Raw genomic sequence first — 23,467 nt, 5'->3', positions numbered from 1 at the left:
AGCAGATGGGGTAGAGAGAGAAGATGGGAGGGGAGGGGAGGGGGGATAGTAGGGGATAGGAAAGGTAGCAGAATACAACAGTCACTAATAGGGCATTATGTAAAAACGTGGATGTGTAACCGATGTGATTCTGCAATTTGTATTTGGGGTAAAAATGGGAGTTCATAACCCACTTGAATCAAATGTATGAAAGATGATATGTCATGAGCTTTGTAATGTTTTTGAACAACCAATAAAAAAAAGAAAATGGGAAATGTAAAAGTATAATGAACTTGGATTTGGCAATGGTTTAAGTGACAACAAAAGCACAAGTGACAAAAGAAAAACATACTAACAGAACTTTGTTAAAACTGAAAGCTTTTGCCCAAAGGACACTGTTGAGTGATACACTTCTGTAACTGAGGAAAATATTAGCAAATCATTCTATCAGCTAAAGGTCTAGTTCCTGAAAATAAAGAATTCTTACAATTCAATGACAGAAAAGACAGTCTATTTAAAAAATGGCCAAAGGACATGAAGACATTTCCAAAGAAAATGTACAAATGGCTTACAATCATATGACAAGATGCTCAACATCAATAGCTGTTAAGGAAATGAAATTCAAAACCACAATGAACTACTCCTTCATACCCACTAGGATGGCTATAATAAATATAAACTAGAAAACACCAATGTGGAGACACTTGAACCCTTGTAGACTGCTGGTGTGAGTGAAAATCGGTGCAACCTCAGTGGAAAAGTTTGGTGATTTCTCAGCAAGTTAAGCACAGAATTATCATGTAACCTGGCAATTTGACTCTGGATTATATTCCCAAATGACTTTTAAACAGGGATTTGAACAAATATTCGTATACAAATCTTTGCAGCAGCACTATTCAAAATAGCCAAGAGGTGGGAACACCCCAAAATGTTTTAACAACTGAATGGATAAATATGGTATATATGAATTTTTCCATCATAAAAAGGAATTAAGTATTGATACATACTATACCATGGATGAATCTAAATAAAAAAAAATCATACACAAATGACCATGATCCCATTGATATGAAATATCCAAAATAGGCAAATTCAGAGACAGAAAGCACATCAGTGGTTTCCAGAGGGTGGGTAAACAAGGACTGAAGACTTACTGCTTAATGGGTATTGCATTTCCATTTGGGTTGATGAACATGTTCTGAAACTACATGATGGTGATGTTTATACAATATTGTTAATGTATTAAAATGATTAGAATGGGTCTGGGGTTGTGGCTTAGAGGTAGAGCGTTTACCTAGCATGCATGAGGCACTGGGTTCAATCCTCAGCACCACATAAAGTAAAATAAAGACTACCTATAACTAAAAAATAAATATTTAAAAAATGATTAGAATGAAAAAATAAAACGATAGAATGGTAAATTTTATGTTATGTATATTTTACCATGATAAAAAATTGAAGGGCTTGGGTTGTGGCTCAGCAGTAGAGCACTTGCCTAGCATGTCCTCGGTGCTGGGTTCCATCCTCAGCACCACATATAAATAAATAAATAAAATAAAGGTATTGTGTACAACTAAAAAAAGTGTTTAAAAAAAATTTAAAAAGTTCTGCCAGGCATGATGGCACATGCCTATAATCCCAGCTTCTCAGGAGGCTGAGGCAACAGGATTCCAAGTCTAAGGCCAGCCTCAGCAACTTAGGGAGACCCTCTCTCAAAATTTATAAATGGGTTGGAGGCATAGTGGTAGTGTACTCCTGGGTAAAACCCCAGTAACACACACCAAAAAAAAATGCTTTGAAAGATTTTATTACAAGAATTAGAGGAAAAAATTAAAGGGATCTGAAACTATGAAATAGTTCTAACGTGTTGAATGCAGCACATTCTCATATTCTGTAGAAAAAAAAGGCTCTAGGGCTAGGGTTGTGGCTCAGTGGTAGAGCGCTCACCCCACACATGTGAGACCCTGGGTTCAATCCTCAGCACCACATAAAAATAAACTAAATAAAGATATTAAAAAGAGGCTCTACAGAAGAACAAATCTGGCTTTTATTTTTACTATGCTACACATAACTTTTACCAAGAATTATTAAATATTGAAGTCTCTTATGTATCCATTCAAAAGAAAATCCTTAATGTCAAGGGGAAAAACGAAAATAAATTAACAATGTTAGATTTGAACCTGTTCATTATTCAAACATAAAGCAAGTCTTATATTAATGGAGCATTAGCAAAGACAATATTTCTTTTTTTTTTCTTTTTTGTGGTGCTGGGGATTAGAACCCAAGGCCTTGTGCACGCAAGGCAAGCACTCCAGCCCAAACCCCATTTTATAAAGAATAATTATGCAAATTCCTATTGGCACTACTCAACAATTTGTTTTGCCAATTTTATGTAAATAAGAAAACAAAATATGTTCCTTTCATTTGCAGTATTAAATAATGGTAATTAAAACAAAAAGTTTAACTAAAAGAATTTACAGATGTTAAGTTTTAAAAACAAACTTCTCCAAGCTTTAGATACAGATGCCTAAATGGAAAAACTTGATTTCCTGAACTATACCCACAAAGAGTATGAATTTCAAGAGTATGACAAAGACATCATATTAAGACCATTTAGCAAACTCAGGAAACAGCATTCGAGAAACTTTGAGGAACATTTTTCCGTGACAGTAGTTGGCCCAAAACACAAAATTATTAACAGAAAAGTTAGAACGAGTGCCACAAGTAAAATAAGCATAATCTCTTGTTGTCCTCTCAATTTTGGCCTTAGTTTTATACTGACTTCACAAAAATACTGGACTGTGAGGATTGGAATGAAACAATATTTATACTTGTATTTGATTTTTCTAAAATGGCATTTAAGAACAATTACCTACTCTGAAGATTTTGGGGCATTTTACTTTTACCATACCCTCCCTCCTGATAGTCCCTCAGCATCATCTCAAAACTGTGGTTTTATAACTTTCTTACAATATGTGAATTTTAAAGATATTCCCCAGAAACTTTTTTTAAATAAAAGTTTTATTGGAGAAAAATAGAACCACCACGTACACAGGGAAAAGAGCACAAAAATTCAACTGATACAGAACAACTGAAAGTCACAATTATCCAATGTAGTCTGCAATTACTTTTTAGTTTTCTTAAACAATTCCCCTTAATTTTTAATAGTCTTGCTAATTTTTCAGCTGAAACAGCATCAAGTTTTCAAAGAATTAAGAACTTCAAGGAAGGGACCCACTTTCAAGATACTGAAGGTGACATCAAGAGTCTCCTTCTAATAGGACCAACTCTTTCTAAAAATCGTTCAAGAGTAATTAGTGATTCTGGTGTAATGGTCTACATATCTCAAAAGACCATCATGGGTGAGTTAGAACACTGATGGAGATAGATGGTTCAGTACGGAGAGGGGGCAAACAAAATAGCCACATTTCCTTGTCAGATGAGCTCCTGTGAGGCTGAAAAAATATAGGCAATGGCAGCTCAAAAAGAATTAAGAAGGAATTCTAAAATACTATATGCAGTTAGACAACAGTGTGCAAGTTGACGCAATTAGAGAAAAAAGAGGCAACTTAAAAAATATATATATATATATAGCTGGCCACAGGTCTTTGAGAACTCAATAAAATAATCAATAGTAGACAGAAGAGTCCCAAGTCTCCTCAATTGAAGGTTAGGAACTAGGCTTCTTTCCTAATGGCTCCAAACAGGAAGGAAATATGCTGTTGCCAAAAGCATTAAAGAAGTTCTAATTAAAAAAAAAAAAAAAAAAAAAAAAAAAAAAAAAAAAAACAAAAACTTTCTGCATCTTCCATGACTGATACCCTTCAAGGAAAAAACAAACGAGGAGACAAAACAAAATCCCACTGATGGTAATGAAGCCTTTTACTCACATTATCAATTGAAGAACAATACTATGTGTGAACAGTCTTGGGACATTCCCTGAAAAGGTGTCCAGTGGCTATGAGAACTCTTTAACTTCAAGCAACTTTGAAAGGAATACAGAACTTGAAATTGAAATTTCCAAATAGGGGTTGTGTGGGGAAAATGAGGGAAGACCTTTATATCTAGGGTTTTAAGATGTTAGCAAAATGGTTTAAAAGGCTCATTTATCAAAGAGAAGAACTGGGATGCTTAAAAAAAAAATCCACACTTTGGTAGAGAAAATTGGAATGCTAAATCCTAGGAAGCCTGTAACAATCTACAATTGGTCCAAGATAAAGACAGAACTGTCCAAAAACATTTAAAGTCTAAATCAAGTTGAAAACTAGCTGATGAATTTTCACTCCTGTAATAATTTACAGAACATGATGATTTTGGTCTCTTTTGCAATTTTTATATTGTATGCACTTTTAATATGAAGAAAGAGTTGGATTTTTCTTTCCTCTGATGTTCCTCTAATATGACTGATCAGCGATCTTTTAATTTTAGCTATTTTATAAGTACCTGTTAATCAGCACAGTAAACTTGGGGCTAAACCATATATACACATCCCATACTCATAAATGGAAAATTTTAGGATGTGAATATACAAGATACTATGTAAGCAACTGTTACCCTACTTGAAAACTTGTTTCCAAATAAGCTTTTTTTAAAACATCCCCTTCAGTGTAACAGAACATTACCTAGTAAAATATCAATAGCTATGACAACTTATTTTTCTTTTCAAGGGAAATCACAAAACAGGTGAACAACCAAGTCCAGGGTGGTTTTTCTATTTGATAAATACATCCAGAACTCTGTACAGTAAATAAAGTTTGCATGCAGTTTAAGTATCTTTAAATGAGAATTTAAGCAAATAAACATTTTGCTTCATAATGGTGTATAAGAACCCCCCGCCCTTTATAATAGCCATAGGGACCTCTTCCCCAGTTCCAAAGAGGAATCACGAAGACCGGGTACTTTCTTAAGAGTTTTCTGCACATCATACTAAATAACATGCAAAGAGTTCAACAACATTCTTCTTAAGGTAAGTATTACTCTTTAAATGGGCATGTTAACCACTGAGAAAAAGTCCACTCAACTATTTCCATTACAATGCTTCATTTGGTCATCGGTAGTATAAAAGAAGTCAAATAATATAGGATCAACAAGTTAGTTTATCCACTGTCTACTGCATATGACACCAAGGTCAACATTCTATGCAATATAGTTGTACTGGTTTGGGTTTTCTTTATCTCTTTCCATGTAGTCCCGGTCAATTAAGGATTCTATTCTCTTCTTAAGATCAGCAGGCTGTAAGAGAAGGCAAATTTTAAATGCAAAGCTAATTATCATTAGCAAAAGCCCACTTAGCAATACCCCCATTAAAAAGAGAACCATTGGGGCTGGGGATGTGGCTCAAGCGGTAGCACACTCGCCTGGCATGTGTGCGGCCCGGGTTTGATCCTCAGCACCACATACAAAGATGTTGTGTCTGCCGAAAACTAAAAAAATAAATATTAAAAAAATTCTCTCTCTCTCCTCTCTCTTAAAAAAAAAAGAGAGAACTATTTTGGATAACAGATTTCATATATTGAATTTACTTACTTTTGGGTTTTTATTTACATAAATCCCTTAATATTTTTCTTTGGTGGTGGTGGTGGGGTGACCTACTGGGGACAGAACACTGATGGGGTACTCTACCATTAAGTTACATCCCCAGTCCTTTTAAATCATCACACCCATATCATTATACAATACTTTCTAGCATTTTTCCGTTTTTAAAAATGTTTATTTTTAATTGTACACAACATCTTTGTTTATTTATTTTTATGTGGTGCTGAGGATCAAACCCAGGGCCTCCAACGTGCTAGGTGAGCACTCTACCACTGAGCCACAACCCCAACCCACCAACACTTTTCTATTTTAAAGAGATCTTCCCTAAAGCAACTACCCTCTGCACAATTAAATACAAAACCAAACTTCTCATAACTTCCCATGAGGAACACATTAGAGTTTATAAAAATACTTAGCTCTAAGCAATGTAGTTTGAAAAGATAAATACACCTTTATTTTGGATAAAAGCTAGGTCTCCAAGTTAGTTTTCATTAATATAAATTAAATTTTAAAATGGATAGGGGAAATCACTATTTAAAAGAATACTATATCAAATGGCTCAATAAACGAAGTATCATCATTCACATGTGTATTTCAGGTTTAATGTAATTAATTTAACTATCAACTCCTATACTTGATTTGGATTTCAGAATCTTCATTTTTTTGATACTTTTAAAAATTTGTTCTAACTAGTTAGAATCTTAACTTGTGGTTTAAAAATCAAGAAAGCTGGGGGGGCTGGAGTTGTGGCTCAGCAGTAGAGCACTCGTCGTAGCATGTGCGAGGCCCTGGGTTCAATCCTCAGCACCACATAAAAATAAAAGGTATTGTGTCCAACTACAACATTAAATATTTTTTAAAAAATCAAGAAAGCTGGGTACAGTGGCACATCCCTATAATCCCAGCAACTTGGAAGGCTGAGGCAGGAGGTTGGCATATTCAAAGCCAGCCTCAGCAACTTAGTGAGGCCTAAGAACTTCACAAGACTCTGTCTCAAAATAAAAAGGGCTGAGGATTTCACTCAGTGGTAAAGTGTCCCTGGGTTTAATCCCCAGCATTGTAATAACAACAACAAAAATATTATCCATAATGTTTATACAGCTTGTGTTCATGGCTGACTGTACATAGCTCTTGAGATGACAAAATTGTACTAATGTCTTGTGTATCTAGCCTATAAAAAGAATACTAATTTGTCCCTTATTATGTGTGGGAGATTGGTTTCAGGACCCCCAAACACCAAAATCTGCCAGTGCTCAAATTCTTATAAAACATGCTGCAGTATTTGTATACAACTTATGCACAAACTTGTGTATGTTTGTATTTTTTTTTGTGGTATTGGGAAACAAACCCAGTAGTGCTCTACCATTGAGCTATATCATCCCTAGCCCCTAGCCCTTTAAATTTCTATTTTAGCTAAATTGTTGCAGCTGGCCCTGAACTTGCCATCCTCTTGCCTCAGTCTCCTGAGCCACTGGGGATTACAGGTGTGCACCATACTCAGCTCCTGTATATTTTAAATCATCTCTAGTTTATCTACAGTACCTAATACAATGCAAATACTATGCCAATAGTCGTTACATTATACAGTTCATGTACTGTTTAGAGAATAATGACAAGAAGAAATCTGTTTGTGTTCAGTACAGATACAATTCTGCTTATTTTAGAGATGGGGGCCTGCCTCATTGTGTTATCCAGGATGGCCTCAAGGGCTCCTCCTATCTCAGCCTCCTGAAGCTAGTATACAGGCACGGACCATTGCACCCAGCTAATGTAATTTTTTAAAGAATATTTTTCAAGCTGGGCATGGTGGCACACGCCTATAATCCCAATGGTTCAGGAAGCTGAGGCAACAGGATCTCAAGTTCAAAGCCAGCTTCAGCATCTTAGCAAGTTCCTAAGCAAGTTAGAAAGACCCTGTTTGAAAATAAAAAATAAAAAGGGCTGGGGATGTGGCTCAGTGGTTAAGCACCCCTGGGTACAATCCCTGGTACCAAAAAAAAAAAAAAAAATATTGTCAATTGGTTGAATCCACAGATGTAGAGCCCATAGATGGAGGCTAACTTTATAATCTTGCTTGTTAATAAGGGGATTTTTCAGACCATGAACACTGGATAAAGAGGAGAAAAGTCATGCAGGGTATCTCACACCTGTAGACCCAGCTACTCAGGAGACTGAGGCAGCAGAATCCCTTGGGCCTAGAAGTTCAAGGTCAGCTTGGGCAACACAGTGAGACCCTGTCTCAAGAACAAAACGAGGGCTAGGGATATATATCAGTGGTAGAGTGCTTGTGTAGCATGCATGAACCCTTGTGTTCAATCCCTAGTACCACCAAAACAAAAAAAAAAAAAAAAATGAAAAACTCTCAAAATATTTTTAAAAATTCCATCTAGTAATCCCAAGGTTTGAATATCAAGAGATTTTTCTGTTAACTATGATGAGACACCTAGACTACTGCCACATTATGACGACACTTCTACCTTCCTAGCAGTGATCTCTCTCTGGCTGGAGATGAAATGACTATTAGGCAGAGCATGAGGGTGGAGTGTGGTAATGAGGCAGTATCAGGTTTGGAGAAGAGAAAAAGCCTATCTTATTAGAATTAATAGCTATTGAGTGCTTATTATATGCCAAATCCACGCTAAATTTGTTTTTATATTCATGATCTCCTTTAAGCCTCACAATAATCCTACAGGATAAATACAATTATTATTTCCATTTTACAAGAAGAAATAAGGTCAAGTGATTTATCAAAGTCCAAAGCTCTTAAGAACTCCAACATCCAGGAGTCTATTCAAACTATACTAAATGTTTAGGAATCTTCTAAAACTTAAGATAATAGTTCAGAATATCATAATGTCTAAGCATCTTTACTACTGGGTGTTTACATGAAAACATATACATTTAATTGCCAATTTCAGTTTACCAGAACTACAGCCAGACTTTTCTTTCTTTTTCTTTTTTTTTGGGGCAGTATTGAGGATTGAACCTAGGGGTACTTTACCACTGAACAAATCATTGACCCTTTTTTATTTTGAAATATGGTCTCAGTAACTTGCTGAGGAATCCTTCTGCCTCAGCCTCCTGAGTATCTGGGATTTATAACCATGTGTCACCATGCCCAGCTAGCTAGAAATTTATAAGACACTAAAAGGAGGTTAGATTTGATCAGTGCATGCTGCATGCATGAATGGTACAGCTACACTGAAATCCATTAATATGTATAACTAATATATGTTAATAAAAATGTGAAATATGAAAAAGTCACTTAATGATAACTAGTTATCTATACACAAGTTTGTTTGTTTTGGCTTCTTTTTGTTTGTTTGTTTGTTTGGTGCTTGGAATTGAACCCAGGGACCTTGCTTGCATGTGGTAGGCAAGTGCTCTACCAATGAACTATATGCTATCCCCTGTACAGTTTGTAATAAACATTTATATAAGCTAACTAAATGTAAGACTTAATGCAACCTAAAAAATAATCAAACCTGCCAAATACCAAGGTGTTTCTTTTTCTTTTGGGTGGGGGTTACTGGGAATTGAACTCAGAGGCACTCAACCATTGAGCCACATACCCAGCCCTATTTTGTATTTTATTTAGAGACAGGGTCTCACTGAGTTGCTTAGCATTTCACTTTTGATGAGGCTAGATTTTAACTTGTAATCCTCCTGCCTCAGTACCTGAGCCACTGGGATTACATGTGTGCAACACCATGCCTGGCACCAAGGTATTTCAAGGAGAAAAGAAGTTCAAGAGAAATACACTGAATAAACTTGAGAATGTCAATAATACAGTTAGCCATTAAACTTTCAGGTATAGAGGCTTCTATAAATTGTTGCTTCCTTTTCTTCATAGCTGCTCACATATGCCAACAAAGTCTTCTTTTTAATCATATGCATAAGCACAGGAAATTAAAACTTGTTTCTCTAAATGGCCTTAAGGCCTTAATCTGAGTTTGTAAGATTAGTGTTCAAAAATTGAACATATTTTCTTTTATTTATAGCAAGCTTAATATGAAAACATATAAGTACCTACCTTAACTGGAAATTTTAACTGGTTGTACACTTCAGAAACAAGGAGATTGTGACTAAGTGTCTTCCTCATCTTCATAATCCGAACAATTGCAGCATCAATTTGATACTGTCTATCTTGAAATACTCTTTCTGTAGTGCTTGCTTGCTCCTCAACCTAAAAAAAAAAACAACAAAAAATGAAACTTGATGACTCACAAAAATTGCAAATTAGGGACACGACATTCTTCTGGTTTTACATGTACTGAATTATCTAAATAAGTGATAATCCCAGTGATTATGAACACAGAAAAGACAGAAAAAACTCACATAACTCCTCCCTATTTTAATTATATTGCCTTGTACTAATGGAGTAAAGCCAATACCAGTTAATAGAATAACACTCGGGCTGGGGATGTGGCTCAAGCGGTAGCGTGCTCGCCTGGCATGCGTGCGGCCCGGGTTCGATCCTCAGCACCACATACCAACAAAGATGTTGTGTCTGCCGAGAACTAAAAAATAAATATTAAAAATTCTCTCTCTCTCTCTCTCCTCTCTCTCACTCTCTCTTTAAAAAAAAATAGAATAACACTGTCTTTGAATTGATTTTCTCTGGAAGTACAGAGAGCTGATGCAGATTTTAACATATTATTCTTTTCTACTGCCTCAGCCTCCCAAGTAGGTGGGATTATTAGCATGCTCTATCAGTTACCATTTTCTTTTACTGCTCTCTTCCTGATAAACTTATGAGTACCAGTACAAGAGCTTGTTCACCAGATTTCTGTATAAAAACAGCTGTATAACAGTTTCTGACTGAAGAAAAATAAGTCAGTCTTTGAAAAGTAATTTTCATTTGGTAATATATAAACCTCAAATACATTCCATTAGTGCTTATATCCCTTCAAGATTTACACAAATTTAGGTGTTTAGGAGTCAGTTTGCCAATCCAGATACTAAAGTAAAAATGTTAACCTTTAGTACCTAAAATGAAAGAACGATTTGAATTTTTTGCATCAGTTTAATTTCTGGTACAGCATAAATGGTTTGGAAGTAAGGACAAGGTAATCTTTTTCTTTAAACATTTTTTTTTGTAGTTGCAAATGGACACAATACCTTTACTTTACTTATTTTTATGTGGTGCTGAGGATTGAACCCACTGTCTCACACATGCTAGGTAAGTGCTCTGCCACTGAGCTACATCCCCAGCCCCAGGACAAGGTATTCTTTTACATTAACATCATGCTTTGATGTATATGTGAAAAAGGAACTTGTTTGAGGATACTGACCCTGGTCTCACATTAAAACTTTTCCCCCAGTATTGCATTATACCTGGTTGGAACTGAAGCCAACCTGTTCAGGATGTTGTGGTTGGTTTCCTTAATAAAATATCTTACAATTCAAATGGCAAAAATAAAATATCTAACTTCACTGTTAATCAAAGAAATAATTAACTAAATCATTAAGATTCTTCAACAAGCAAGTTGGCAAAGATTTAAAAAAGAAAATATAATCTTGAGCTGCGGTTGTACTTGCCTAGCATGTGTGAGGCGCTGGGTTTGATACTCAGCACCACATATAAAGAAAGAATGAAAAAAAGAAAGAAAATATAATCTTTAGTGCTAGTGAGGGCACAGTAAGACAGGCACTTATGCTGCTGGGCAGAGAATAAATTGGTCTAGAATTTACAGAACACAATATGGCATTATTTTTTATGTTTTTATTAGCATATTATAGTTATACTTAATAGTGGGGAATATAGCATTATTTGCTAAGATTGTTAAAATGTTCACATTGTTTGACCTAAAAATATTGACTTCCATGAATTTATCATAAGGGAAAGATCAGAGAGATTAAGCTTTAGGTACAAGGACATTTCTTGCAGATTTGTTTATAATACTAAAAAGTTATGAATTTGGAATTTGAGACCAGACTGGGCAACACAGTGAGACCCCCCTCAACCCCCACATAAAAAAAGTCATGAATTTCAGTGCCAAAGAATCAACAAATTATAATGGCAATCTAAAAAAAATATATTATGCAATCAGTTGTCACTTTTGAAGATATTTATAAGTATAGAAAAATTCTCAAGGTTGGGTCTGGGGTTGTGGCTCAGTGGTAGCATGCTTGCCTAGCACATGGGAGGCACTGGGTTTGATCCTCAGCACCACATAAAAAATAAATAAAAGTTATGTCCACCTACTGCTAAAAATATTTTTAAAAGTTCTCAAGGTTGAAAATTAAATGAAATAAGCAGGATATAAAACTACACTGGCTATCAACCCAATCATGAATACTCCCGGACAAAAAGAAAACCCCAAATCAAATATGGAAGATTAGATATTGGCACAGAGAATGTATTAAGGTATACAATCTTTGTAAATTTCTACTATGAACATATAGAATTCTTATGTATTAGGACTAGGAGAAAGCAAAGGAAAAGGTTTACCGTTTCTTTCATCTGGATTTGATTGATCTTTATCCTGAAAAGTTTGTGTTTGAAATCATCATTACAAATGAACTTGTCACCATCTTCGATATCTTTGCCCTTTGGATTTTTTGCCAGAACTCTAGCTTTGCCACAGGCTAATGATTGCAGTGTTCTCCTTAACTCTCCATCCTCTAAAGAAACAGCAATTTAGTTATCTGTTATCAGCTCATCAGCATGAACCTCATGAACATTCAAGCTCAATCTAGCTTCCATCCACATCCCTCTATTCAAACTTCTCCCCCCACCCAAGGTCACCAAATACTTTGTCCATGTCCTATCTAATAGTATTTTTCCTGGTCATCGTCTAAAGGTGTTAATTATCATTCCATGTAGATAACTATACCAAATCTGAAATGACATTTGACTTCTCTCCAGTCCTGCGTTTAAAGGATACCTTCTCCAGGCTGTCTTACTATCATAACTCCAGTACATCCTTCTTTCCCCATAAAACTGCATTCTCTTTCCAACTGTTAGTAGTGATACCACTAACATACTAACTACCAACATACTATGATGAAAAACTCTGAAATCATCTTTTAACTCCTCTTCTTCATTCCACCATGCATGTAACAGCTGCTTCCTTTGAGATGCCTCTTCTCCGTTCTCACTGGCCTCATTCTAGTCAAAGCCCCTTAGTATTTTATGCCTGAATTATCACAATAGCTTCTAGATTAAAATATCTTCATCCTCCAAGTTCCCCTGTCTACTGATTCCAGGTAAGTTGTCCAAGTAAGTTACTTCTATTACATCCCACATGAGACCCTATAATGTACATTTCATTTGTTAGATTCACCAGGCCTTATCTTACCAATTGAATTTTGTAGCTCACTATTCTATGCTACAATTAAACTCTTCATGATTCCTGCCATGTTGTCCCCACTCCCAAGTACCAAGTTTTTTCACACAATTTCCCCTTGCCTCATATGCCTTCTCACTGACCAAAACTTAAAGATCCAGCTCAAGTTCTACTTCCTTCATGAGGGCTTTCTCAACCGTGCCAGTCTCAAGTTATCTCTTGTTTTTGTTTGTTTGTTTTTGGGGTGGGTGGTAGTGGGGACTGAACTCAGGGTTACTTGACCACTGAGCCACATCCCCAGCCCTATTTTGTTTTTTATTTAGAGACAGGGTTTCACTGAGTTGCTTAGCTAGCGCCTCACTTTTGCTGAGGCTGGCTTTGAACTCCTGATCCTCCTGCTTCAGCCTCCAAAACAATGGGATTATAGGCATGAGCCACCATGCTGGGCTTTGTTTTGAAATTATTTCAAATGTCTTTTCTCTCTTTCCCCATGGTTACATTAAGAGTATGGAAGAGAGAGATTATTCCTTTGTATCCTCCACAGACTTTAATGTAGTTGTATGCACATGGTGGATACCTAATAATGCTTGCTAAACAACTGGTTCAATACAAACCTATTCCAGTAGCTTGCTTGATCTCTTCTAAACTGAACTCCTCTCCCTCATTAAACATTAGCAGCACCAGTGTTTGAAAAAGAGAGACCTGGAGTTCTTTTTTACCCTGTTGGAAAAACAGCAATGTTTAACCACAATTTAAAAAAAAAAAACCATAAAATATTAATCAAACTAAAAATCTCTCATAGGAAAAGCATTTTTCAATTAGTGGGTTTAGAAACGGATTAACATTATTCAGAAAAACCACTTGAGGTGGTAATACAGTATGTTCAGTGTAGGGTTTAGGTATGATCCTTCCTAAAATAAGGGGAAGGATTAGTTAATCTCTTAACAGTTTAAGCCTTATAATTAAAATAGAATAGCAAAGTAATGAAAATTAATAACTCAGCCCATTTGTCCTTACAGACATTCATCACAAGCAGTAACACATCACTATTTCAAATGCATTTTTTGACTTGTTTGATTCGGATTAATTTTAAAAAGCTGCAGGACTATGGGAGTGTATGTGTATATATATATATATATATATATATATATATATATATATATATATATATATTTTTTTTTTTTTTTTTTTTTTTGGTACCAGGGATTGAATTCAGGGGCACTCGACCACTGAGCCATATCCCTAGAGCTTTTTTGAATTTTATTTAGAGACAGGGTCTCACTAAGTTGCTTAGCACCTTGCTTTTGCTGAGGCTGTCTTTGAACTAGTGATCCATGTGTGCCACCTCGCCCAGCAAGTTTTTTGAAATTTAGATACATGAACTGCTCCCCTAAACTCCTATTCTATTCTTTAGCTCTGGCCAATAGGAAGATTTCAGTCAAGAAGTCACAATGTGAATTCTTCATCCACAGGTGGGAAAGGGTGGGGGGAAAATTATTGTTTTTGATTTTTGAAGAAGAACCAAATCAATTGTGAAAAAGATCACAATCTTAAAATATACACACAACCGTAGTAATAACTGCTGTCAAGCAGATGACTAGGATGCCTTTATACAACAATACTAGAAGAAGGATGACCTCCATACTGAAGATAAAAATGAAAACTTAAGTTTTGGGAACATGTACTTACCTCTTTAAATTCTGCTTTTAGCACACAGTGTCCTAGGGTTGATTGCCACTGAAGTTTCCTGCCACTATGTTTGCCTAGGTAAAATGTCTTGAAAATTTCCTGAAGTTTTACCATCTAAAGTAAATAAAATAAGGCTTCATTTAAGCTCTGTACCTAATACCACATTCATCACTCTTTATACTTACCTCATATGTAAGAATTTCTGAAGTTTTAAACACTATATCCAGTAGGGTCTACCAATCACTTTGATATACAGTAATTATCTCCCAACCACCAGATCTAATGCACTTGCCAGCCTTCTTACTCTTTAATCTCTCTGTACCATTTAATCATCCACTCTTATGATACATTTATCACCAGTAGCTTTGTGTCTCCACACTATGCTGATTCCTTTACCACTGTTGCTTCTGCTCTTAAAAGCCTATGTCAGTAAACACACCAACAACAATTGCCAAGTGTGTTTACTGACAGGTTTTCTTTCTTACCTCTTCCTACCATCTGTCAAATGTTAAGTCTTTTCTAAAGCTTTTTCTAAAGCTCTGCCTCTACACTTTTTTTCCTCTTCTCCATATTCTCCCTGTTACTGAGGGAAATCTACTCTCTTCCATAATTATCTCTATGGAGAATTCTAAATATCTCCCTTTCTAGCTTTAACCCATCTTCTAGGTTTCATTCCTGAGTTAGACATTTTTCCCAGGAGTTAGGATGGATTTATTCAAGCAGCCATCAATTCAGTAATCCTGCCTGCAGGTGAAAAATGGACAAGAATTTTTCTTTTTTTTCTTTTGTGGTGCTGCGGACTGAACCTAGGGATTTGTGCTTGTGAGACAAGCACTCTACCAACTGAGCTATACCCCAGCCCCTGGACAAGATTTTTTGACAGCTAGGAAGTGAGGGATATAATCTGGGGAAATGATAGAGTCAAAGCAATTAGCCCTCAATCTGGAAACCCAACATCATTAGCTAAGTGCTAAACTAGATTTTGAAATAGATATACAAGAATATTAAAAGACTTGGCATTTGTTGTTGGTGTGTTTACTGACATAGGCTTTTACAAAGCATCTACTTTATTTATTTATATTTATTTTTTTCTTTTTATACATTTATTTTGTTTATTTACTTTTATGTGGTGCTGAGGATCAAACCCATGGCCTCACATGTGCTAGGCGAGCACTCTACCACTGAGCCACAACCCCAGCCCCTACAAAGCATCTACTTTAAAATAACAAACAAAAGTATCATGATTACTGTGCCTAAACTCAGGTCATAAATAGTAAATCTTACCTCCGGTGGCAAATGGACTTCCATAGGCACATATGTTGGCCAATAACCCATTGTCAGGATATTCACAGTTAATTCAATATTCCCAGGTACATTCTGATTCTGCATATACTATAATAAGATCAACACATACACTGAGATCTTAAAATATAAGTGCATACATTTTATGTCACAATAATGACTCATTTAAGAAGTTCCTCATTACAAATATACATGCAAATATTGACCATTCTGAAAATAAAGGGCAACTATTAAGAGAACTTTAAATGAAGCCTACACAAAATGCACTGGAAAGGTGCATAAGTTAATATCTCAACACATTGGCATACAAGAATCCAAGACCATTGTTTTAGGCATCATTAACTCAAATAATTTTTCACATAAAGCTGGGCTTAGAATCTCTTCTCCTTTCTTTCCCCCAATACCACCAGCAGTCCCCACCTTTGGAGACCCCTATGTGGTTTGGAACACCTTGTAGCAACCCCCATTCCTCACCCCACCAGCCAGCCCAAGTCTCCGGTTTTTCACTTGCTCCACTGCCTTTTTGCAGGGGATGACCTGAAGTTAGAAAGGAAGAAGAGGGGGAAAGGGCAAAGCAGATAAACCCTACTTTGTAGCTGTTAAAGGATACAGATTCTATTATCCCTGATCTTTCGCTTTGATCTTTTGCTTTCTTTTCCACCTTTATCAATATAATGGTAAATAAGTTATTACTAAAACCCTAAGAGAAGCAAATCTAACTTGTCATCACTATCACCTATGCTGTTGTTATTTGAGATGGGGTCTTGCTATGTTACCCAGGATGGTCTCCAATTTCTGGGTTTGAGTAAGCTTCCCGCCTTACCCTCCAATGGCTGGTACTATAGGTATGCACTACACTATGCCAGACTATGTTATTAAATATTTAAAAAAAGACTTTCAACCTACATCTTCAAAACTATAGATCTACCTTTTCATTGTTGAGGTCCCCAAAAGTTTTATACAACCACTTTATCACCTCTTCCCCCAACCCCACTGTTGAGTTCTGAACATGCAAATCATGAAGCGATTAGACGCTTAGGAAAGCCCCGTTTCCACTGAATAACCACAATTTTCTTGTGCTGACTCAGTTCAACACATTTTATTTCTATTTTTGTGTTATCTTGGGAATTTATTAAGAATAAATCCTAAAGTAGGTCAAATATACTTACATTTCATTGGTGATCTTTTTTCCTCTACTGTGAATATAATTTAAGTTTCTATAAAGTACTTATAAGAAATTTGTTTCTATTTATTCCCTTTAGTACAAACTGCCACAAGGAAATAACTACATGTATTCAAGTTTGAGGAATAAAGTAAGAGTTTAACTCACTTTTACCTGTTTGAACTGAATCATGATGTCTTTAGAAAGTTCCATGTCTTTAAACATTCCTTCAAGTTTGCTGGTAAAAGCAGCTCCACATTCTATTAAAGATGTTTGTACATTTATAATATTTTTTTTAAAGAGAGAGAGAGGAGAGAGAGAGAGAGAATTTTTTTTTAATATTTATTATTATTTTTTTTTTAGTTCTCGGCAGACACAACATCTTTGTTGGTATGTGGTGCTGAGGATCGAACCCGGGCCGCACGCATGCCAGGCGAGCGCGCTACCGCTTGAGCCACATCCCCAGCCCCATTTATAATATTTTAAGGCAATAAAAACAAAGAATTTAAATGAAAAACAAAAATTTAGCTTGACATATAATCTATAGCTATTCATAAGAATAAAAAGAAATCCTTAACCAAAGTATATGCCCCACTAATTCAGTGTCAAATTCTTAAAAACTGTACTAACCCTATCTATTATTTATATATAAGATACATGGGGACTTTTTTAAAAAACAAGAACAATGCTTTATTTTTAAAAAATGCAATAGCAGTGGACATGTACATGAGGATGGAAACCTCATGAGCTTACTTAATTTGTCTTCACCACACATACATGATTGACCAAAAAAAAAAAAAAAAAAAAAAAAGCAATCAATCAAGGGTAAAAATTAAGCTAACATTTCCCCTTAGAAATTAAAGAGAAGAAATAGAGAGAATGGAAAACATACCATGTTTAAGTTTGGACAGCATTGATTTTTCAGCATCTACGGATGCACTCTTTCCAACTAATAGGCGCTTGGCTAAATCCTTCTTATAGAAGGCTTCAAAAACATCCTTCCCTATATTAAATAAAAAATACAACACTCATAATATTCTAACTACAGTTCTGACAAATGGCTTTGAAATTCTTAATCAATAACAGCAGCATTCCAGGTTATTTTATTTCATATATTTTATCCAAGTTTGTTAAATGCAAGAACATTAGAAGTTAATTTCTCTGACAGACATTTCAAAAGTTCTTTAAAAATTGAAATTGCAGTAACTTAAGAAAAACTTTAGATGATGGGTAGCTTTAACAACAAAATTCAAGAGGTTAAAACAAGTAGCAAAAATCCAGGCTTTTAATAGCAGAAAAGTCAAAGCCTAAGACAAATAACATTCCTCAAGTATCCCTAATGAATTAAATATAAAGAATAAAATACATTATTCACCCTCTAATTTCCAAATAGTACCTCCAGATTTTATACTTGCTAGTTTCTGAATGCATTATTTTAAAAGAAAAATATTAAAACAGTTATACTTACCATAGATAAATCTAAATATGATCATAATTTTATCCAACATTTTCTCAAGTTCTTCATCTGTAGCTTCTTTGTTTCCTGCACGAAGCTTTGAATCTACATACTTAGCTAAAATGAAGGAGGAAGAGTTTGTTGTTTAATGGCCATGGGGATCTATAAAGTATCGGGTACTATACATACACAAAAAGGCATATGATACACCAAGTTTTAGAGTGTTTCTGAGATGCATTTTTAAAAGGTCTCCCATGTCAGAGAGATTGAGTAACCTGTTAAATGTCACAGAGCTATTAAACACTAGAACCTGAACTCAAACCCAAGTCATCTGATTCCAGATTGAGTGTATTTCCCACTATAATGATGTTTATTAAAATGAGATATGAATACCCTGGAGGAGGCTGCATAAAACCATGTGTGGGGTAACTGAAATTACCAAAAAAAAAAAAAAACCCAAAAACCAAAAAAACAAAAAACTTAGAACATCTTTGCGAGTTTCCATTTTGCACTGATAAGCATTCTTAAAACTTACTTGCTATTACAATAAACCAAATACACTACAAAGAAGGAAAAATTTGTAACAATGAACAAAAATAGACTTCAGCAAATTCCATCCTTTTGGCAGAGGACCCTAGACCTTCTTAGGGTATTACTCCTCCTCTGACATTAATAGGTACATGAATGGGATGACCTGAGAAGCACTGCAGTATATACCAGACATGTACAAAAAATGGGCCCAGATTATTAGGTTTATTTTCATTCTAGACTTTTACCTTTTTCACTGGCAACTAATTTCAGGTATACCTTTCCTGCAGCCCTAACTTTGGACCTCTAGAAATAGCACCCTGCCCCATTTCTAAAACACTATAAGCATGGAAAACAGATAATCAAGCTTGTTATCAATAAAAAGAAATGGGGTCCAAAGTTTTGTCTTACAAATAGGCTTTAAGACATTACTTAGCTTGAAGGACTCTATTTCCTTACATCCAGGTACTTAGATAACACTTTTTAGACTTGGTATTATCAGCTAAGCAATCACAAATAAATGAGGTGTTGGTATAATACAACCTTGTCAAAATTTCAGATTGAGAGTTCATGAATACAAAAGAACATCAAATAATTGGGAAAAGGATTGGAAACATACCTATAAGTTCAGCAGGTTTATTTGGTCTTTTGTTAATGAATGTTTCAAAAGCTTCTTTCATAGCATTGATAAATTTTTCATTCTTCAGAAAACAGATATCAATTATATGGTCAACCTTATCTTTAAAATCTAGCAATTCTTGAACCATAGTTTTATCTTTTTCAGGATTAATAACAATAGTGCTCCCAAATGCCTAAAAACAAAAATTGCCATTTTTACTGAATTGATTATCCACACACACACAAAAATCCCCAAATAATATTCTAAGTTGGTACATGTATTTAATTAAAGATGCTAAAAAAAAATAAAGCTTTTTTAGCCATGCGTGGTGGCATAAAAGTAATCCCAGTGGCTCAGGAGGCTGAGTCAGGAGGGTTGTGAATTCAAACTCAGCCTCAGCAACATAGTGAGGTGTTAAGCAACTCAGTGAGAACCTGTCTCTAAATAAATACAAAATAGGGTTGGGGATGTGGCTCAAGCGGTAGCACGCTCGCCTGGCATGCGTGTGGCCCGGGTTCGATCCTCAGCACCACATACAAACAAAGATGTTGTGTCTGCTGAAAACTAAAAAAAATAAATAATAAATATAAATTCTCTCTCTCTCTCTTAAAAAATAAATAAATAAATACAAAATAGGGCTGGGGATGTGGCTCAGTGGTTGAGTGCCCCTGAGTTCAATACCTAGTACAAAAAAAAAAAAAAAAAAAAAGCTTTTCTGAAGGGAATGTGATAAAATATTCAAACTGATACCATTAATCTATAATCACAAAAATAATAAGGAATGGCTATTGATTACATAATATCTTTTGAGGGGAGGAGTATTGGGGATTGAACCCAGATGTACTCAACCACTGAACCACATCCCTAGCCCTATTTTGTATTTTATTTATAGACAGGGTCTCACTGAGTTGCTTAGCACCTTGCTATTGCTGAGGCTAGATTTGAATTTAGGATCCTCCTGCCTCAGCCTCCTGAGCCATTGGGATGACAGGCATGTGCCCACACCCGGCTGGTTATACAGTATCTTAATAATGTGTTACGCTTCAGGATCTTTTCCTTATTTTTAAAGAAGCTAGCTTTGAATCTTTTCTAAATGGAAATCTTGCTTTACTGTAAAAGGAAAGAATGAAATTTTGGGTTCCAAGAAAATTCTCTTCCTAAACATTCACTGCTCTAAGTACTGGAGCTATAAATCACATCCGATACCAAGTTTTACTGCTGATGTGCCACACAGCTATCATTCTCAGGCTGACTTCTCAAACCTTCATTCATTGCATTTTTCTTTTTTGTTTGAGGGAGGGTGTAGGTGCCGGGGATTGAATCCAGGACCCTGTGCTTGTTAGGCAACACTTGACAAACTGAGCTATATCCCTAGTCCTCATTACATTTTTCTAAAAAAAAAATTCAAAATTCCCTTATTTGAAAAAAGTGTGTATCTAACAAACAAATGCTTACTGAAACTCACTCTGGGTATGTAGATTATAAATGAAAAATCACAGGTAAATAAATTGTTAATACCTTGATATATTCAATCCATTGTTGCAAGAGCACCTGAACGCCACCTCGAACTCTGCTAAAGAGTTGATACAGGAGAGATAAATCTTGAATTCGGTTTTCATCAAGAAGATTATTTAAACCTGAAATTTTAAACATTGGCATTAAAATACACAATAAAGTAAACAAATTGTCAGATATTTTGATGAACATTTAAGTTAATATTACTATGATGCTGGTTTAAACTATGACTAGTCTGTGAGTTGCAATACAAAGATTTCCTTGGAATTAAACCCAAATAGACAATAACTTTTCTTTCTTTCCTTCTTTCCTTTTCAGTATTGTGGACTGAACCCATGGCCCAGGGCCTCACGTTAGGTAAGAGCTCTACCATTGAGCTACAACCTTGTGCCCTACCCCCACTTTGGGTATCAGGAATTGAACGCAGGGGCACCCGACCACTGAGCCATATCCCTAGCCCTATTTTGAATTTTATTACAGACAGGGTTTCACTAAGTTGCTTAGCGCCTCACTTTTGCTGAGGCTGGCTTTGAACTTGCTATCCTTCTGCCTCAGCCTCCTGAGCTGCCGGGATAACAGGCATGTACCACTGTACCTGGCTAATCCCTGGCCCTTTTTGAGAAAAGGTCTCACTAATTGCCAAGGCTGGCCTTGAACTTGTGATCCTCCAGTCTCAGCCTCTTCAGTAGTTAGAACTATAGGTGTAGGCTACTATGCCCAACTACAACCAACCTTTCTGGGTGAAAACTAAACATAGGGTCACTACAAAAAAGTTGAGTGTATAATGGTTTACCACTTACATGATAGATTAGATAGATAAAACAATTTATAAAAACCTACTTTTACATATTTATAATACATAAATATACATTATAAATTCTTCATATATGCAATAGCCATATTATATCTGGTACAACTATGAATATACCTATGACAAATCAAAAGGAAGCATAGATAGGTTTAAATGTGGTTCTAATTATTTGATTTTCAGAATGAGATAAAATAACCTGCATTAAAATTTTTAAAGTACCCATTTTATACAAAAGAAAAAAATTTTGCCTACTCATTGTGGCATTATCAAACTAAAATTCAGGGTATACTCTATAAGATCATCTATTAGAAGTGCTTGATTTTACCTACTATGTAAATCAGCAACAAAACTACTTTAGTGCTGAAAGAATGTCTTTCCTTGCTGTAGTCTTACCTATTAAGAATTTCAAATTCTCACTTTTTTTATGTGGCACTGGAGACTGAACCCAGGGCCTCGTACATGTTGGGCGAGTGCCCTACCATCAACCTATATGGCTACCTGCCTCACTGTTTCTTTACCAGTGTTTATGTACCATTCTTCTCTGTTCCTTTACTTTTCCTTTTCCGTTAAGGGATCTGGCACCTCTAGAAAGCCTACTATGATGGGTAGGGAGAAAGGATTTTATTTTTTTTTTAAAGAGAGAGGAGAGGGGGGAGGGGGGGAGAGAGAGAGAGGGGGAGAGAGAGAGAGAATTTTTAACATTTATTTATTTATTTTTTTTAGTTCTCGGCGGACACAACATCTTTGTTGGTATGTGGTGCTGAGGATCGAACCCGGGCCGCACGCATGCCAGGCGAGCGTGCTACCGCTTGAGCCACATCCCCAGCCCAGAAAGGATTGTTTTTATCCTTAGAAATACAGGGACATGCTATCAAGCTTTAAAAATGGAATTTTTAAAAAATCCCTATTAGTTTTCCATTACCAATTTTAAAGTTATCTTATTTATAAATTGTCAATTACTTTTTTTTTAAAGATATATTTTTTTTTAATATTTATTTTTTAGTTTTTCGGCGGACACAACATCTTTGTTTGTATGTGGTGCTGAGGATCGAACCCAGGCCGCACGCATGCCAGACGAGCGTGCTACCGCTTGAGCCACATCCCCAACCCCTGTCAATTACCTTTTTGAAGAATAGCTGTTAAGTGTTCACCTAGAAGTTGTTTTTCTACAGTAGCAATTAATGACTTCCTACAAGGAAAAAAGAGTTAGAATTATTGACAGTTGACGGTTCTAAAAATGTAAACAGTCTTCTGGGGGAAAAAAATCAAATAGTCTCATTTTATGTTAATTTCCATACTTTGATTCCATGTATAAATTTAAGAGCACGTAGAGTTACTCTATGCCTAAAAAAGGAAAAACTGTTTCAGAATTTGAGTTATATAATGAAGTGAAATGTCTCCAATGCTCTTGCTGTGGCTAGCCTTTTCCAAAGTTTCTCTGCTTTTATTAGGAAGGTAGAGAAGTCATCTAAGCTACTTATAGGAACCACTTGGTTGGTAATATTTAGGAAAGTACAAAAACAGTTTCTTCTATCAACACCCAGTGACTTTTAATCAGCCTAAAGATCACATCAGCCTC

General features: G+C 35.6%; 1 protein-coding gene across 1 annotated transcript in view; it reads right to left on the bottom strand.

Moving 5' to 3' along the window:
* Positions 1–3,014: 3,014 nt before the first annotated feature.
* Cul4b (cullin 4B) overlaps positions 3,015–23,467 on the bottom strand; it is a 46,383-nt gene continuing 25,930 nt past the window's right edge. The window contains exons 10-21 of the mRNA XM_077793904.1: positions 23,010–23,077; positions 21,081–21,199; positions 19,563–19,755; positions 18,428–18,532; positions 17,852–17,962; positions 17,134–17,219; positions 15,780–15,887; positions 14,496–14,609; positions 13,421–13,526; positions 11,969–12,141; positions 9,548–9,700; positions 3,015–5,211 (exon numbers count right to left, since the gene is read on the bottom strand). Coding sequence (XP_077650030.1) covers positions 5,116–5,211; positions 9,548–9,700; positions 11,969–12,141; positions 13,421–13,526; positions 14,496–14,609; positions 15,780–15,887; positions 17,134–17,219; positions 17,852–17,962; positions 18,428–18,532; positions 19,563–19,755; positions 21,081–21,199; positions 23,010–23,077 — 1,432 coding nt within the window. The 3' untranslated portion in view covers positions 3,015–5,115. The remainder of the gene's footprint in view (positions 5,212–9,547; positions 9,701–11,968; positions 12,142–13,420; positions 13,527–14,495; positions 14,610–15,779; positions 15,888–17,133; positions 17,220–17,851; positions 17,963–18,427; positions 18,533–19,562; positions 19,756–21,080; positions 21,200–23,009; positions 23,078–23,467) is intronic.

This window comes from Urocitellus parryii, chromosome X (genome assembly GCF_045843805.1).
Source record: "Urocitellus parryii isolate mUroPar1 chromosome X, mUroPar1.hap1, whole genome shotgun sequence".
NCBI lineage: Eukaryota > Metazoa > Chordata > Mammalia > Rodentia > Sciuridae > Urocitellus > Urocitellus parryii.
The sequence above is the reverse complement of the archived record's forward strand: the minus strand, read 5'-3'. Positions and strand labels throughout refer to the sequence as shown.